This window comes from Pseudonaja textilis, chromosome 2, assembly GCF_049901715.1.
Source record: "Pseudonaja textilis isolate UNSWEBS1 chromosome 2, rPseTex1.2, whole genome shotgun sequence".
Lineage (NCBI taxonomy): Eukaryota > Metazoa > Chordata > Lepidosauria > Squamata > Elapidae > Pseudonaja > Pseudonaja textilis.
In genome coordinates, this window is record NC_141991.1 from 148,516,678 (window position 1) to 148,536,008 (window position 19,331).

Sequence of the window (19,331 nt, forward strand, 5' to 3'; positions counted from 1 at the left end):
GCTGACCTGTGTAATCTCATTCTTCCGAATCTGATGAAAACTCAGCTGAGTTAAATTCAGAATCTGCCTTGTGCTGTCTTTCACTTTTCGTGTGATGAGCAAGTCTGAGATCTCTGTAGAACATAAATAGTCCAAAAGTTCTGATTAAGAAATTACACTAAAACAATAGCACAAAATCAGAACATTTATAAGGAAACATTTAGCAATTTTATTCATTCCCAGAAAATAATTAGCATGGATGGCAATTGTTTAATACTACCAAGAAAAATATGTTTCCTAGAAACAGCGCTTAATTTTAAAAATGTACAATGCAGATGTTATAAAAATTGTTCCTGAAAGTATGTCCAACAGTACATTTTGCTAGATACTAGTTCTGGCAACTTTGTCCTCCCTTAATAGCATATGTGCTTGCCAAGGCAATCTAGACCATTTCACAGTTTCTCCTCCAACTACCATTACAAATGAAGCTATGGGCTGTGCTTGGATACAATCGAGTTAATATTCTAAGACTTGGCCTAATCTAGGAAATGCCCATTCTAGAAAATACATCTTGTATTCATGCTGATCTATTTTGATAAGAGTTTTTATCAGCTAGATTTAATTTTAAATGCCTGCACTACAAAACAATAGAGGCTAGTATGTTATATATTTATATTTTCATTCTTTTTCTTGAGGTCTTTACTATCAGAATTATTATCTTTATTTATTAATTTATAACATATGTATAGCTGCCCATCTCGTATAGTTACTCTTGATAGTATACACAACAAAACCATCAAACTAATAAAACCATTAAAATAACCAATTTAAACACCAAAATTAAAAAATAGAATAGTGGCAAAACATGCAAAGAGAACATTCAATTAATTGTCATATGGCCATCTAGTAGGTTCCACTTTATCATGGGATTCCCAGGCTAATGGACATAATGTTTTAATCTCCTTCCTTCCTTCCTTCCTTCCTTCCTTTCTTCCTTCCTTCCTTTCTTTCTTTCTCCCCCCTTCCGTTTTCCTCCATCGTTCTTTATGCAACTATCCTACTACGCAACCATCCTCAGAATCATCATACTACAACAAACATACACACACACAAATCTTTAATCTGTTCTTAGAACAATTATCCACAATAATCCTGTGGATAGGGAAGGAAAAGGCTTCTGAACGTGGTATTGTGAACTTTCTTCCCTCTAATTCCAGGAATGTCTCCCTAATGTGATTAATAAAAGTGGCCAGGCAAAAGAAGAATCACAATATAACTGGAACACGTTTGTAGCATGCTTTTTGCCTAACTGCTTGCCTTCTTTCCTCTGCTAAGGATCATATTCAATAGGGCAGTTACTATTCTAAAGAGATAAATCCCATAGAGAATATTTTTGGCAGATTTAACACATCAGTGAATAAGCAAACAAACAAATAGCAAAACACTTACAATAAACCTCAACAGAAGCTTATACTAAAAAAAAGAACACAAGCATGTGTCTTTCCTATGAGATAAGAATAAATAGGCAATCAAAATATTCCTTTTCATATTCAAAGGAGGATATTTTGTGAATTTCACCATCAAAATTGTTTTGAAATTAAAGATTTTGCACATATTTAGAGGCCTATGTTACTTGCCTAACAATTTAGATGCTTTCTTACTATAAAACCTAAAGGCAAGATAAAGGCAATTCTTGCTAGAAACTCAAATTTAATAGATATAGCTTCTATCTAAATAGAGAGTCACTTCTGTAAATCTTAGCCATAATTTCATCCTAAAATCTGACATTTTAAAGCTACAGTTTATAGAAATTTATTTTTTCAGAAGTGAGAAACTGTATTTAAAAATTATCTAAAACCAGAAGTTTTACTTTCCTCCTTTCACATACATAGGGTGCTAGATTAAGATTATGTTTTTGGTTGATTTTAAAAAAATGTATCTGCTGAATCAAGGCAAATGCAGATATATATACTAAAGATATAAATGTAGACTGTATCCACATTAAGGATAACATACTATAACTGCTGATGTCTCTTCTTTCTATAGTACATCACTATGATCTAATCCATTTTATTCACTGGACAAATTTCACTTTTAGCCTATATAATGGGAAAAGATAATTCTGATTTGCTCTGTACCTCCTGGTTTTGGGAGGCAGCATCTCTTCAAACTGAAGATGTCAGTTCCAGATTTTAGAGTACAGCCTTTGAGAGCATTCATTAGTTCTTGGACACTAGGAAACTCTTGCTCCCAGCCTTCAAGTACAAAGGAATTTCCTTTCCTCTGGATCCGGAACTGTCTATAGTTTGCATTACCTTGGGTACTGGTACTCTGGTGGAAAAAAAAACAGTAAGGAAAAAAGTAAGAGATGGATACCTATTTATATAGTCAGTCAGTAGCATGTTCTGGAAGCAGCTTACCATGATTCTAACAAAAATTCATTTCCATAGATAATTGCAGGGTTTAACTTAGTGGATAGCATTTATTTTTAGAATGGTACATATAGTCCACCTTCCTGTTCTGAAATTTTCAGATCAGGGAGTTACAGATGCTACGATACATTATGCTCTCACATACAAAGTTTTACATGTCTTCCAACTTCACTGTCAGGAGGAAGAGGTAGATTTCTCTATTTTTACATAATGTGTATTTTCTATTTATATTGACCACAAAGAGGCAGTGCAGGACCACTTTCATTCTATTTGGGATTCCTCAGGAAACTATCAGGCATACTTTTTCTGCGGTTCAACAGAAATAGAATTCAGTTCCTGGTAGAGAGTTTGAATTTTACAGAAAGATCTCTGGCTACCTATGCCTGATGAGTCCCAAACAAGACAAAGCTTGTCACTTCTTTAGTTCATATTAGTGATAGAGCATATTTTACGGAAGCAAAAGTTTCTACATGGTGCTAGATAAGCTTCTGTCTGAAAGCCTGGACAGTTATTCTGAATCCATGTCAATAGTTCTGGGTTTGATTAAAACTAATTACCTGCCTTGTTACAAGGCAATTTCATATATTTACCATACATTAACAGAGGATTTTGCACTCCTACTTTAGAAACATGCTGCCTGTACATCTAGGAAGTTGCTAAAATGTATATTATTTGTTTATCTTTAAAAGAAATCCTCAGAACATTAAAACTAAAATTTATGTAGCTTTTCTCTAGTTTGCACTCTATAGAGGCATGGACATTTGATCCCAGAATTCTCAGCAATATTTGTTGGCTGGGATTTCTGAAAAGCAAAGTATACATTCGGAGAATACAAGCTTAGGAAAGCTGCTTTACAGAATCAAAAAAGTCCATTATGCCATTCTCCCATCTCTTACTTGGCCATTCTTCAGTACTGATAGAATCAATCTATTGAAATCAAGGACACTCCAACGGAGGGCATACAGGCCGTCTTCCTGCCCTTCCCGCTTCAGCTTAGCCAGAATGAACTCTTCCCTAGGAAAAGAAAACTTTTAGATATGATGTGGAAGCTCCCTCCTTTCAAACCAGGTCATGGAGGACAGGAGGCTTGATTGCTTACTGCATGGGTCCATGTATGCCATTCTGGATGCTCATAACGAGTTGTGGTGGGGCAACTTCATGACACAGATAATGGTTAGAATCAGCTGTTAATCTGAAGTAACCATCTACTAATGAAATCAAGGAGAGAGCAGCTTCATGGGATGACAGGGTCAAATCCTATTTTTTTTTAAAAAAAAGGAAAAGCACAATTGTTAGTCCTGAGCTACAGAGTCAAAATAAAAGCCCATTAGAAACTGTACATTTTATTCAGGGAATCTGTACAATTTGTTGCTATTTGTTACCAATATTTTTGCTTACACATCCTCCTCCCCAATTCAGTTAATATCACATTTACTGCCTTATATAGAGCCATCAGATTTAACATAGATAAAAAAATGACCAACTTCACCATAGTAAAAATAATCTGAATTTCATTTAACTCTCAATATTAATCTTTTGTTCTTTAATTACCTACAACATTCATCAAAAACATGTAATAACTCCACACAAAAATTGTAAAATAGTAGCGGGACACACTTTCACCTACCAGACACTTATTGTCTTGGCGATGGATGCTGATGTTGCAATCTTTGACAACAATATGTGTGATCTCTTGAAAATCACAAAAGTGTGCCCATTTAGCTTCACGTTGCTCCACTGGTTGGTAGGACTGCTTGGACTTGTGCTCCTTAGTCTTGACTTTCCTCCCAAAATAATTTTTGGGGGGCTGACTTTGTGGTTTCTGCAAGAAGAATTTTAAAGTAAATTTTGGATTCTTTGGCAGTGATTCTAATATAATTGTGTAACATTCTTTCTATCAACTAGCCCTAATATACCATCTTCCAAAGATGTAGAATCAAGACATCCATCCCCTTGCATATACCCATGCAGAAAAAAATGAATAATTTATTCTTCACTTGCAGAAGCTTAGGATTTCATAATCCACGTTACAAACTTGGCCCTCAAGGTGAACTGGATCTGCATTTTCTAGAAGATGTCAATTATTAACTTCTGCTATGAAGAAACAAAACTGTAGGTGATCATGCTGCCTATTATGGGGAAGGAATATTTCAAAACAGGAACAGTAGCATAATGCATTTATAAAAGCAAATTAGCTTTTATAAACATTTATCAACATGCTTGTAGACTTTTATAAGCATTTTTTTGAGTTTACCAAATCTGCAACCTGAATATTAAGACAGAAGTCAAATGGAAAGAAAAGGATGCTTATAGACCCCAGAATTCAATAATCTGTCAACAACATCAAATGTGTGATCTATGCAGAGGCTGTTTTGTTTCTTTCTTTAACTTTTATAAAAAAAATTTAGGTGAACATTAAATTGCATTTGTTTAAAGCTTTATTTTGAACTGATTTTGGCTGTTATTAAGAGTTCTATGCTAATTAAGATTCAAGTTGTATTTGAACCAGTTTTCCTGACAAAATCTTTAGAAATTTGGACTTTTAATTGGAACAAAAAAAGTTAAGCTTTCCCAGAATATCAATGTGTTTGTGTGTGTTAATGAATGTCAAAGTGATGATATGATCAAGATGTCTTTTTAAACTGGATGTTGAAGAAGGGCATTAATCACCTGGTCACATCTGCTATTTTGATATTGTTAACCAACTCGCCCGTCTATATGTATCTCAGGAATAATTTGCTGAGATCTCCAGAATTACATGAAGACAAATCCACAAAAAATCCTACCTCAGCAGGGATAGGCCGCCACTGAATCCCATTAATGCCTGTGACCCAGACTTCATGTGTGCCAGGCCTGCTACCATGAGAAGAGGAATAGGAGTTCTCCAAATGCATATGACCACCATTGATATAAAGTGGCACCTTCTCACCATCCGAAACGGTTTCCAGTGAAACAACTGCAAACAGCTCAGTCCCAAAACGTGGAGCCAAGTTTTCCAAAGTAGCTAAGTACTTGTGCATGAGATCTTGTTCTGTAAGTTTACCAGTGCTCAATGTGTGCTGCTGGAAACGCTGCAAGAATTTCTTGAAAACATTCTTCATGCGGAACTTGGTCAAATAATTGTTCTGCTGAATCTGTTGGCAAAAGGACCGTGGGATGCACTCTTTGAAACTGCAAGGAACATAGACAAACTGGTACCAAAAGCAGCTTTCATAGGTATGAATATGTTTATTCAGTAAAACAAATGACAAAATTAGTAAGATACACAGACTGACATTCCATCTAATCTCCCCCAACATCAAATGATTACTGGAAACGAGGCTCATTGTTGAATTGGCCCACACACATATAAAACTCCAATCAGTAGCAATGTGCAAGTTAAAGAGTTCCAACAGATGTAAGTTTTATGATAGTGTTTTTATTTCAATAAATAATATGCACAATTCTTTAAAAATAAATTTTGGACCACATGACTAAAAAGCACATTAATTAAACAAAGATGTAGTTTCATAAATAATGACAATACCTTGTTTTTTCTGCTACTTCCTCAAGAGAAATGCCTTTCTTCAGTGCAAGATGACACAGGTGGAGGACAGCCATTCCCAGGCTCTCATTTTTAAATTGGTGAATTTCCTGTTCGGTGTGAAGGTCTTTTAAGGAGACAATATCATTGATGAAGTCATATTTCCCCTAATAAAGAATAATCCAAAATAATACGAAGAAAGGAATTCTCCAAAACAGTAGATCTGAGATCTATCTCCTTGGGAATTATTCTTGTTCTCTTATTGAGGAATGAACGAAAATATTGTCAAAGATTGTCATAGCAATTTTACATAGGCAAAGCATTTTCTGTTATACAAAATACTAAACTTTCCTGCAAAAAAATAAGAATGATTGCATAATGTATAACTGTAAAGAGAAAAAAATGCTAGGAATGAAGCCCAAAGACAAAGGAATAGTTAAGAAGAGAGCAAAGAAAATGAATACAAATGTTAACAGAAATTTTAGGATAAAACTGAGATAGGTGAATGCTATAATACTATTACAGATATTTCCATGAGAATGGTAGTGAGATGTTCAACAGAACAATAGTAATACATTCTTGGATTGACTCTATATCATATCCTACCCTGAAAAGGAACAGGGGGATAAATAGGTAAGTAATGTAGAATATTTCCTTTTCTACATATTTCTAAATATGTAGAAACAATAGATGCACAACAGTGAAGACAAACAAGAAAGCTCTCTAGAAGTCATTACTGTTGGACCACATATTTGATATCCAATTCTGATAATTTTCATCTGTTTGCATGAAAGCTTGAACTAAGTAACTGAACTACCTGTGTTTTCCCAAAAATTAGACCAGGTCTTATTTTCTTTTGGGCTGCAAAATAAGCGGTAGGGCTTATTTGGGGGGTTTATTTCCCCCCCTCCCCCATGTACAGGAGGTCCACTTCTTCTGCTTGCTCGTGGAGGGGCAGGAGGCTGTGGGGTTTACCAGTGCCACTGCTGTGAGGCGGGGGGGTAGAACTGCCCCACGCACCCTGCACCAGTTTAGCTTAGGGCCCTCGCAGCCTGCCTACCCATGCCCCGACACCTCCTTGCCTTGCAATGGCAGCTCCAGCAGCCCCATCCAGCAGGACCCCGCATGGCTGCCAGCCCACTTCTTCTGCTTGCTCGTGGTTGCAACAGAGGAGACCGAGCAATGCACCAGTCATGACATGAGGTGGGGAGGTGGAGGTGCCCCATGCGCCCTGCACCGGCTTACCTCAGGGCCCCCGCAGCCCAACTTTTATCCACGCCCTGCCACCTGCCTGACCTCGCAGCTGCAGCACCAGTGTGATGCTCAGCCTCCTGCTCCATTGTGGTCACAAGGAAGCAAGCAGGCCAGCGGCAAAATAAACTCCTGCTGCACATGGTTAGTGCTGCTGCCATGAGGCAGGTGTCGGTGCATAGATGGCCTGACTGCAGGGGCCTTGAGATAAGCTGGTGCAGGGAGCATGGGGTAGCTTCACTACCACCCACCTTGCCTCATGGCTGTGGCACCATGAGCAACCAGACAGAATGGGTGGGTGGCTGCGTGCCAGGGCTTATTTTGGGGATAGGTCTTATTTTCGGGGAAACAGGCTAGATTTTAGCAAGTGTGAAGATAGGTATTCTTTACATTTACAATATGAAATAATACTCTATCTCAGGGAGAATCAGATTATATGAGTTTTATTGTGTGTACAAAATGTAGGTCAGTTTTCTTACTTTTCTGGCTCTAAATTGATAGGTGTCCGGATTCACCAATCTGTTTCATACAGCTTGGTTTTCACTGTGCAATATTTTGTGTGATCACCATTCTTGTTTATGCAGTCTTGCCATTCCAACATTTTGTGGAGTTTTTGTCAAGTTACTTTCTCCTGAACTACAATCTAGTCTAACACAACACTCCAGATATATATTAGACTTAATCCAAATGGACAAACTATGAAAAGAAATGCCATACTTGCTCAAAGAGATAGGCAAATGATGATTTATCCAGGATGGCATTGCCTTGTTCACTCCTATATGATCTGTCCTCTGAGTCAGCTGAGCGAGGAATACTGCGATATATGGCTGGCTCCTTGTCATTTGTCCCATGCCAGTTTCGGAAATAATATCTGTATGAGAAACAGTAATGCAATCAGTCCAATGGGTCTTCAACAGGGGTGTCAAACTCAAGACCTGCAGGCCAGATTTAGCCTGCAGGGTGCTTAAATCTGGCCCATGGGGCTGGCCTGGAAATACCAAAGGACCTGCCTGCGGAGCCTCTGCCAGCCAAAATGGGCTGTGGGAGGGACGCATGCACCCCCAACACATTTTTGGCTTCCTGCACCATTCTGCCAGGCAAAAACAGACCCCATGGGGGTCTTTCAAGGCCTCTGTGTGGCTGAAATGGGAGAGTGCTGCTGGAGACTGAAAATGAGCCCCATTTTGGCCAACAGGGTGCGGCAGGAGATGTCTGTTCCATCTCCCCACCACTCCACTCCCCATCCCCCACCAGCCCACGGAGAACTACAATGTTGATCTGGCCCTCAAAGAAATCCAGTTTGACACCCCTGGTTTACAAAGAAGTCTATAGCGTTAATATGAAATATTAGTCATTATTACAAATATGGAGCCATCTGCATGTCATATTTATCAACATTATTCATAAAATCTTATAATATTAATTTACATACTCATTCATAAACCTGTAAGCTGCCTGAATCTCAACAGCCTTGGGACAATTCATAGAATAGGAAGGGACCTAAGTGTTCATCAAGTACATCATCCCCAGTAGATCGCTAAAAATATGAATGAGATCCAAGAATTGTTACAAATAAAAATCCCTTCAGTCCTTCTGATTTTTTATTATATACTGTATGTCTAAACATTAATAACTTTAACAGGATCTGTACCAATTTACTTTTTACAATATTTTAAATGTAACCACTTTAAAATAATATCAAGAGAGATAAGTGGCAAAGTGTTAAACTGCATGAGTGAACTAACAATGAACACATTTGTAGTATCAAGCAGCCTTAGTTAGACCCCTAACAACAATATGAGATTAAAATAGTGTACTGCTGGAAGAATAAAGGATATAATATCTAAATGTGAGCGCTTACAACAGTGGTATATGAATGCTAATATTGCTATATGTCAATTATCATTCTAACTAATAATAAAAGAACAGATTAACTCAATTGATAACGTGCATTTCTCAAAAGTCACGATCAAAGCTATCTTAATATATTACTGCCCTGAACAAGCAATATTGATGTCTTCTAAGAGTTTGACTAAGGTTCCTTGACAAGACTGATTTAAAGAAATCAGTATGCTGCCTATATACATATGTACTAGGAATACCTAAGGCAGCACACAGGTCTTGTAGACAATACTTTCAAATAGCTGTCTTCTTCTCATAGCTACTGATGTGAAATACTGTAGTTCTGGCAAATTGATATCAATTGACTTTAATTCAGTTGTCTCCAAGAGTAGCAAGAGAGTAATGAATGCCAATGACTCATTCTGCTAGCACCCTCAATGCTGCAACTGTTACTTTTCTGACTAGCTTGCCTATAAATATAACCTCAGTAGGCATAAGGCGAGCAATATGCCTTTACCTTTTCAAGGCTTACCTTCAATAGAATGCACTAAGTTAAAGCTACGAGACCTACACTGCAAAATTCTGGACAACCACTAGATGGAAGTAAAGAGATACAGATCTAGTGGTTTTGTTGATGTTGATGATGATGATGGTGTTAGGTATAACATTGGTCACCTAACTAGTTTGGGTAAGATAATATATATATAAGCTATGATTCTTAGTTTAAAGTGTGTGTTACTTTAAATGCAAAGCATGTATTTTGGGTGTGGTGTGAAAACACCATAAGAGGGAGCAAGAGATGCTGATGAGACGCTGACGATTCCCTGACGTTTTGCTGGCAATTACTGGAGTTGCAGAAAAGAAGAGAGGAGTTTCTGAGGTTTTGCATATCTCTCTCTACTGCGAGGAGATAAATTACCGGACTGTTATTTTGTAAGTGTACTGACCATTTTCGACATTGGAATTTGCAAATGAATAATCCCTGGACGGACTGAACTAAGTGTATGATATATGGACTGTTTTGACTATGCTTTAACTCTTGCTGGAATAAAACTACTTTAATTGGCACTGTGTATGGTTTACTGAGTGTAAGCTACACACTTATCTCACACATTTTGCCTGCCTGCCTGACTGCCCTGCAGATCTTGCTAGGGGTATATCCCTAACAGATGGTGATGATGATAATAAATATTGAATAATAATAAAGAATAATGAATAATAAAGAACATAACCAACATCAAATGAGGAATCTTCCAAGGGGACTCACTTTCATCAGTACTGTTCAACATCGCATTAATTCCACTGATAATAATCTTATGAAACACAAAACTGGGCTACCAAATCTCAAGCCAGCATAGCAAGATGTTGGCTACATGGATGACTTAAAAATTTATGCGAAAAACCCCATTGAACTTAAATCAATACTCAACACAGTTCAACTGTTCAGCAGCAACATCAAAATGAACTTTGGACTTGAAAAATGTGCTATATTATCCATGCAGTGAGGAAAAATGGAAAAAAATAGAAGGAATAGAACTGAGAAATGAAAGCATAGTGAATGCATTAGCAAAGGATGACAGTTACAAATACCTAGGCACATTGGAAGCAGATAATATCTTGAATGGAAAAATCAAAGAGTCAACACAAAACGAATACATCAGGAGGGTCCACAAAATATTTAAATGCTGGAAACATAATTAAAGCCATTAATACATGGGCAGTTCTAGTGATATGCTACCCAGCTGGAATCATCAACTGGACTTTGGCTGAACTGGAAAATTTGGATCAGAAAACACATAAACTTTTGAATATGTACCATGCTCTACATCCACAAAATGATATCGACAGATTGTACCTGCCAAGAAGAATAGGGGGCAGAAGGCTATTGCAAGTCTATCAAACTGTAGAAGAAGAAAAATGAAGTTTGAATGACTATATGAATCAAAGTACAGAAAAATTGCTGCAGGCTGTGAAATGGAGAACACTATAAAAAAAAAAGGCAGAATATAAACTGGATGACAGATTAAATGGATGGAAAACCAAAGCTTTGCCTGGACAGCACTTGAAAAACATTGAAGGAAAATGTGATAACAACTTGACATGGGCATGGCTTAAGATGGGAACCATCAAGAAAGAAACGGAAGGTTTAATACTGGCTGAAGAACAAGCACTACAAACTAATGCCATGAAAGCGAAGATAGAAAAATCCACTGACAATCCAAACTGCCAACTTTGCAATGACAAAGTTGAAACTGTTTCAAACTTAATATCTGAGTGCAGCAAAATCGCGCAAACTGATTACAAAGCTAGACATGACCGAGTTGCTAAATTAATCCACTGGTCATTATGTAAAAAACACGACTTACCTGTATCTGAAGTCATGGGAACATAAAGTGGAAAAAGTTGTTGAAAAGGAGAAGGTAAAGATTTGTGGGACTTTTGAATACAGACAGATCATCATTTGGAACACAACATACCAAAATATCACAGTTGTCAAAAACCAAAGTGTACAATTTACTGATATCGCTGTACCAGGAGACACCAGAGTCAAAGGAAAAGAACTGGAAAAAATCATGAAATATTGCGACCTGGCCGTCAAAATCATGCAATTATGGATGTAACATGTAACAGTGATACCCATTGTCATCTGGGCATTTGGTACCATGTCCAAGAACTTTGCAAAATACATCAAGAAGTGCAGCTTCCTGCTGTAGCACCAGCGGAGTTGCAAAAGACTGTGCTACTCAGAATTAGAAGAATTAGAATTAGAAGAACTTTATTGTCATTGTACAAGTACAACGAAACTGTGGATGCACCCCAGCAATTATTTGCAATACAATAAAACCAAAGCACTTAAAAATGAAGATTAAAAAGATAGAGTACCCACAACATACATTTTAAGAAGATACTTGGTTGATACCTAGGATGCTGGCAGCAACCTGTATCAACCATCAGTGCCAGTCAATATTTGTGATACATTTTTAAAAGTTTAGTTGACTGAGTTTCATGTTTAATTAATAAAAGAAATAATGATAATAATAATAATAATAACAATAATAATAATGATGATGGTGATGATGATAATGATGATGATAATGATAACGACAACTATAACAATAATTATCTATGAAAGTTAGATGCCACTGACTCCCTGCGACTCTAGTTGGGTGGTTTACAATTGTTACAATCATTTTTAATAGTAAAAAAATACAAAAAAGACAAAAATAGTGTAAGACAAAAGAATAAAGATAGCAAAGGAAACATTTGCCCCCCACACCCACTATCAAATTGAAGCAGATTTCCTCTTTTCTTTTCCTTCTCACCACAATAGCTGTGGCATAAATTCTGAGAATCTGAAGTGGTCTGATATCACTTTATCTAGATTAACAAATATTATTAAGAGGCATAAACTTTCATGAAGTTGAGCTAATTTCATCATATGTATGAAATGGCTAAAATGATGTAGGACTTAAATTGGGATAAGGGGAAAGAGGAGAGAGGGAAGACTTATTACATCTCTATTAAGGTCTTCTTAAAAGCGTTTTCTTGTTTAAAATGCAGTCTCAATATATCAGATAATTGTGAAAAGTAGGTTAGAGTTATACTGAAAGAACGATAAGCTAAGAACTGCTGTGCTCTTGATTCAGAAGCACTATTTTTCATTCTGTACAATGCTCTCAGGAAGTAATAGCTAATTCTGTCAAAACATGTGGTTAAACCACAATGACCAAGAAACACACAAATGCAAGCTCCAGTAGCATTTGATGGAGTTTTTCATTATTATACCAATAGCCTACTTTTCAGTCACTGAATATTATAATTTTATACAAAACATTATTATTCAGTACAATATTTAAAAAAGAATATCAAAATTACTGATAATATATATATATACCTAATTACTTCTGGAAGAAATGAGAATTATGAATTTTCAATACAAATGCATAATATTCTTGGCACTCAGAATACACAAACCAAATAAAACTCTCCATATGTCATAGTACTGCATTAAAATATTATTCAGTCCCAATCATTTCACTATATATAAGGTTATACTCAGGTTAGATTTCCTTAGACAAATTAATTGACTTAATATGAAAAAAAAAGTCCTGTAACGAAATAACTGCAGAATAATCCCATTTCTAAAAATGTATGTACCATTAATAAAAACAAAATTACCCCAAATAAAATGACTCAAAGAGCAGCAACTCTGTATTTAATCCTGATTACAACATTTAAATATCTTTTTTTAAAAGAACTTGAATAGGCTTCCAACCATCTTCAAGAAAACAATTCAATGAACAATAGAACAGTGGCTTCTCTAAATACCCACTCTTTTTTATCTAATCTCACACAATGACAAAATACAGAAATGGGCATCTAAATGAGACTTCCAAAGGAAGAAATGGTGGACCGAAGATGACTCCGCAAAAAGCAGAACCAAAGAACAAGCAGCCACTTAGTAGGCCACCACTTCAATCACTGTGGATAAAGATTCATCCCCCGAAGATGAGTCCCACCACTGTTGTATCATCTGCAAATTTAGTAATAGTATTACTAGCGTGAGTGGGAATGCAGTCATGCACATAAAGAGTATAGAGTAAGGGACTCAACATGCAACCCTGTAGTATACCAGTGTTAAGAATAAGGGCTGAAGAGGTATGATTACCTATCTGACCCTCTGTGAGCCGCCAGACAGGAAATCCATAATCCAAAGGCAGACTGAATGAGAAAGTCCAAGGTCCAGAAGTTTAGACACCAGTCTATGTGGAAGAATTGTGTTAAATGCAGAACTAAAATCTACAAAAAGCATCCTCACATAGCCTTCCCGCTGTTCCAGATAAGTCAGAGCAGTGTGAAGAGGGATGGCTATAGCGTCCTCTGTAGATCTATTTCTTCTGTATGCAAACTGGTGTTTATCAAATGTATGCAGAATCTATTTCTATTTCTTCTGTATGCAAACTGGTGTTTATCAAATGTATGCAGAAGACTAGAAATGATGTGCCGGCAGACCAATTTCTCAAAGCACTTCATGATGATAGGAGTGAGTGCCACTGGCCTATAATTGTTGAAGTTATTGATAGGGAACTTCTTTGGCAGCGGAACAATGGTGGAAGCCTTCAAACAAGATGGAATAGTGGACTGGGGTAAAGACCAATTGAAGATCCTGGTAAAGACTCCAGCCAACTGATCAGCACAGTCTTTAAGCACTTGGCCAGAGATACCGTCAGGACCAGCAGCCTTTCTAAGATCCACAGCCCTCAGAATGCTCCTCACCTCCTGTTCCTCCACAATGAGGTCGGGGCTACATTTGGCTGGCAGTTGTATTTTAGCTGTCTCTGATGTCTCCACTTCAAAGTTTGGGAATTAACTTAATAATCTTTCCTGTGAAGCAGCTAAATTATTAAGTTAAACTTTGAAGTGTCCAAAAGATGTTTGGAAGAAATCACAGAAGAAGAGCAACTTCATCTGATAAAAATGTTGGCACTGAAAATGGATCTACATATGGCAGGTTACAAGAATGACATGGAAAAAGATGTTTCATTGATCATACAGAAGATATTAGTTGATGTTTTAAAAAATCAAAAGAGAATTATAAATAATAAACCATAAGATTGACTTGGATAATTCCTTTACAAAAGAGATTTGGATGAATTTTGTCAGAAGGTAACAAAAAAAAAAAAGAAAAAAATCCCATTGAATGGACTAAAGATTAAGATTGTTAGATGTAAAAGGAAGGAATATAAAGTTGGTTTATGTGATCAAAGTTGAAATAGATATTTTACTTCAAGCAACCTTAATGGATTTTACTGATATCAGTTCTGAAATGATAATGCATTAGGTTTTAGGTAAACTTGTTTATACTTGTTGAGATGAAGTTTGGAAATCACTTCTTTATATACTTTTTTAATTTTAATTACTTTTCTTTGTGTTTTCTACATTATTTCTTTTCCTTTTCCTTTGCACTTTTTACTTTTTTATTTTTTCTTTCTTTTAGTTTGTATTAGTTTTTACTACTGCAGTTAGCTTTAATAAAGTTGTTTTAAAAAGACAAAATCATAAATCATATTATTTTGTGTTTCATGCCAAAAGTCTATAAGGGGTTTTCCAGTCAGCAATTAATGTCGATATTTGTCTTTTATCTGATCAAAGAAGTCGATTTAGCTATTTCAGCAAGTTCTATCATCTTACCAATCATACCTTCATTGCGGGTAGTGCAGAATCTTTCCATCTTTGTTCATGCAATTATCTTACTGCAGTTATATAGAAAAAAATGTTTCCTGACTTGACTCTCACTATTTGTCCATCATTCCTAAAAGAAAAACCTCTGGTTTCTGGTGCATATTAAACTTATTTTATTTATCTATACTTATCTATCTTGTTTATATTAATCTTTACAATCCATTGAATCAGTGTATGCATTTAAATCCAAAATCTCTTGGTTTTATACACATCCACCAAACACAAAATGTCCTTTCTTGTTCCCATCTCCAACATAAATTTAAAGTGACTGTATACATTCTAAACAATTTCTCTAGTGACACATATCAATAGCAAATCATTTGATAAAAATTTTCTTTAAGATTATAACATAGTATATATTTCAGTCCTTTTAGCTACAAATTATCTGTTTTATATGTAAATGGAAACCACATGATTTATGATTTTGATGGTTCAACAGGACAAATTACAGAATAAGAGATAAATGTATAATTGTATTGCTGTAAACCAGTAACACTCATTGATCAAATTTAATTAATTTTACCAATAATTGTTTCATAGATTCTGAGTAACACAGAAGACAGTGATGAGCTATCACACTAAAGCTGAGCTTGTTTTAATTATAATTCTGCAAACTGCTCCAAAACTGAGTGTAAACTCCCAAGTATCAAGAAAATGTGCTGGTAACCTGATTGAAAAAAGTCAAGACAAAGGTTTTCCAACCAATTATTGGAAGATGTTTTTCCAGTTCATTCCCAGCTGGGAGACACTGCAGCTGCTGAGAAGAAATGGACGCAGAAGCCAGCTGCCAGAAAGTAGATTTTTTTTTAATGTAGGAAGGCAAGAAGCAAAAAGTGACACAGCCGAGCCTTCCTGGCTTGCAAGTAGGTTGGAAGTGTGAATCTGAGCCTTTTATGCTTAATTCCCCTTTGAAGCTCCTTCAGCTTGATGGGTTTTGTTGTTTCTGATTGCTCTGGGTTTTGTTTCCCTGCTTTAAGGGGTTAATCCTATCCTGGCTTTTGTATTTTCTTGTCCTAAGGGTTAATCCTGTCAGGGGGCAGGAAGTAGTTTAGATTTACCTTGGAGAGTTTATGTTTAGCCTGATTCTCCTTATCTTAATGATTCTATTTAAGTGTTTATGTTGTCAGCTGTTACTTTTGTAACAGCCATTAGCAGGGCTGTTCTGAGTTTCCTTTCAGCTGGTGCTTCTTGATTTTCTTAATGGAAGGGCTGGCTTGAGTCTCTTGGCACTGTTTTCTGAGGTTTCTGGTGCTGTGAGGTTTCTGGCACTGTCCTTTTGGGGTGTACTCCTCACACAATTATGTCAGAAATGATCAGCTTATTCAACAACAGTTTTAAAGAATAGATGGATTGCTGTTTTGGAATACCAATTAAGTATTGATGATGATAATTAATATCCCATAACCAAACCAGTCAACCTTAGTTATCCAGAAAAACATTTTGAGTTCAATCTTTCTATAACGGGCAGTATGAGGAACAGGAGAAAGAACTGCAACCAAGTGGATAAGCCAAAGAAGCAAAAATGTATTTGACCCTTGCTAAGTTCTCATGAAGAAGGAAAAGGGAGAGACATTCAGACTTACAAGATTCTGTTATTGTAAATTTTCCTAGTACAGGATATTTTGAAGGGTTAAACATAAGGGTATTTATCACATTTGCTACATTATTTACATCTTCAGAAACATTGATAAATTCTTAAGGAACTGTCATAAAATGAAATCCAATGAACATTACAATAACATATTGAACTCAGATCAGAAGTGAAGATTTTAATAGCAAATATTTCAAGAGAAATAAGCACAATATAGACATAACCTAATAGATTGAAAGTTGGGCATGCTGACTCATTCATCTGCATAGGTTTCCTAAACACAATTCAATTGTGGGAATCCTTGGTCCTCTCTGAACTTGGTTGTTTACTTGCAGGTGTTTCTTTACCTAACTAGGTAACATCTTCAGTACTACAAAGGAATGAGGTTTGATCTCTGTTTATATACACAAATGTTACACCAATTAATAGTTGAAAATACATGTATTTTTACAATACAGGAACAGACTTAATTCTCATTTCAACTGGGAAACTGTGAGCATCATAGCTAAATCCAAAAATGCTAGGAATTCTGGGAATCTTAGCACTCAGATAAATCAAACATCAACAGACACCTAAAGTTTAACAATATTTTCATATCATTCAAAAGAGACAATTAAAAAGATAAAAGAAAACAAAAAGACCAGAACACCTCCTCTCCAGCAATCCAGATAAGCAGGGATTAACAGCAGTATTAACACCAGACAAAAAATTAAGCAATATACAATACCTTAATCAAGGAACTGTCAATTCACACAAACAATTAAGCAGTAAACAACCAAGGAGAACCACACTTCCACTAACAACGACATGGCAAACTACTACATATACTACTCCCCAACCCATATAGTGACGCACAGTTCCCCACATACCCTTCCCAACCCACAGTGCCTCTCATGCAACCCACATCTTTTCCAATCCTCTTGCACCTTTGTGCACGCTCCCTATTTACCTTCTCCCCAAGACACATAGGTGCCTCACATTCACACTCTCACTCACTTCCCCAACTGGCAGCAGCCACTTACCTACTTATGGACCAAGAACTTGCAACTTCCTGCCAACTTCCAGAACAGAACAGTATAGGAAGGGACCTTGGAGGTCTTCTAGTCCTTCCTCTTTTGGATGACAAAGTCTCCTAAGGAACCTATTTGATCTCCCATTTGATGCAAAGTTTGAAAGTCAGTGTTTAACATTCTCCACTGACTTTAGTTGTGAAAAGCCAGTAGAAATCACCTCACTTAATGATTATGGGGTTCAGTTAATGATAGCAACCATCTGCCAGGGATCTACGTTAGCTGGGTTTCAGGAGGCAGGCCTTCTCTGCTGTGGCGCTGGCCTGATAGAACATTCTCTACCACCAAAGTCAGGTTGGCTCCATTCCTATCATCATTCTGGACATTTCTCAAGATCTATTTATGTCGTCAGATCTGAGGATACCAGGGAAATAGACACATTTTTAGACAGCTCCCTTGTGGTAGATCTTTTACCCTCCCCATGTGATTTGTATATTTTAATTTTTTAAGTGTTTTTTATTTTTAATAATTACTTTTTATACTTTTATAATTATTGTTTTTGTACATTTGCTGCATTTATTGTTTTATGCCACTCAGAGTCAGTTCTTATGAGCTACCATAATCTCATATAAATGAGATAAATAAATAAAATAAGAACCAGGACTACAGGGACTCAGTAGTTGCTCAGTAATGTGGTCATGCTTTATAATATCACTTAGTGACAACAATCATGGTCCCAATTGCTCTCGTAAGTCAAGGATGTATGTATAGCCAAACTCCACGCCCCTCCAAAATCAGGAAAGCAAAAGAATGTCACTTCCAGAATACGTAAATCCACAAGAGCAACAATCTATCCTGGAAAAATATTATTTGCTTTCTATTCATATATTAACGATAACAGTCTGACCACAACAAAGTTCTCATCATAACTGTAGTTTGCAGGTTATCAAAAAACTGATTGATGCAACTTGGTAGATTACATCACTATTATATGTAATAGCTACACATTGTAGATTACAAACATCTGCAATAGATTCAGCTCTGCATATCTGATGATGTAAGAATTATTTCAAGGTGTAATGTTAAGTCAAAAATCTCAGACCCTTCAAAATCAGCACATTTCCTTATTTTAACCTTGCCAGCATTCCAGTTAATTTGTAGATTTACAATATAAAAATCAACAAGTCAGAAGATAATTAAAGACAAATATTTTTTCAGTGTTACTGCTTCATATTCTAATTAATATTTACATATCACAGTATACTATTCCACCACAATTCTATTTGCTTATCACAGTTATTTAAGCTGTTAAGAAATAAAATACGTTTTACCATTTACTCTCATATGAGGACATAACAAAAATTCCCCTTTTGAAAGTTTGAAAGCAGAATATACAAAATAAAAATACACTCACAAGATTAAGCGTAGGAAACTATGGCATTTGGGCTGTTTATGAGGTT

General features: G+C 36.2%; 1 protein-coding gene across 3 annotated transcripts in view; it reads right to left on the reverse strand.

Annotated features, from left to right (window-relative positions):
* Positions 1-19,331, reverse strand: part of TYK2 (tyrosine kinase 2) — a 44,055-nt gene that overhangs the window by 16,826 nt on the left and 7,898 nt on the right. For 2 of the 3 annotated variants that reach the window (XM_026711547.2, XM_026711549.2), the window contains exons 4-11: positions 7,903-8,056; positions 5,938-6,101; positions 5,198-5,582; positions 4,039-4,233; positions 3,511-3,668; positions 3,308-3,425; positions 2,118-2,310; positions 7-113 (exon numbers count right to left, since the gene is read on the reverse strand). In XM_026711547.2, coding sequence (XP_026567332.1) covers positions 7-113; positions 2,118-2,310; positions 3,308-3,425; positions 3,511-3,668; positions 4,039-4,233; positions 5,198-5,582; positions 5,938-6,101; positions 7,903-8,056 — 1,474 coding nt within the window. The remainder of the gene's footprint in view (positions 1-6; positions 114-2,117; positions 2,311-3,307; positions 3,426-3,510; positions 3,669-4,038; positions 4,234-5,197; positions 5,583-5,937; positions 6,102-7,902; positions 8,057-19,331) is intronic. The other variant, XM_087925848.1, reaches the window with a different exon arrangement.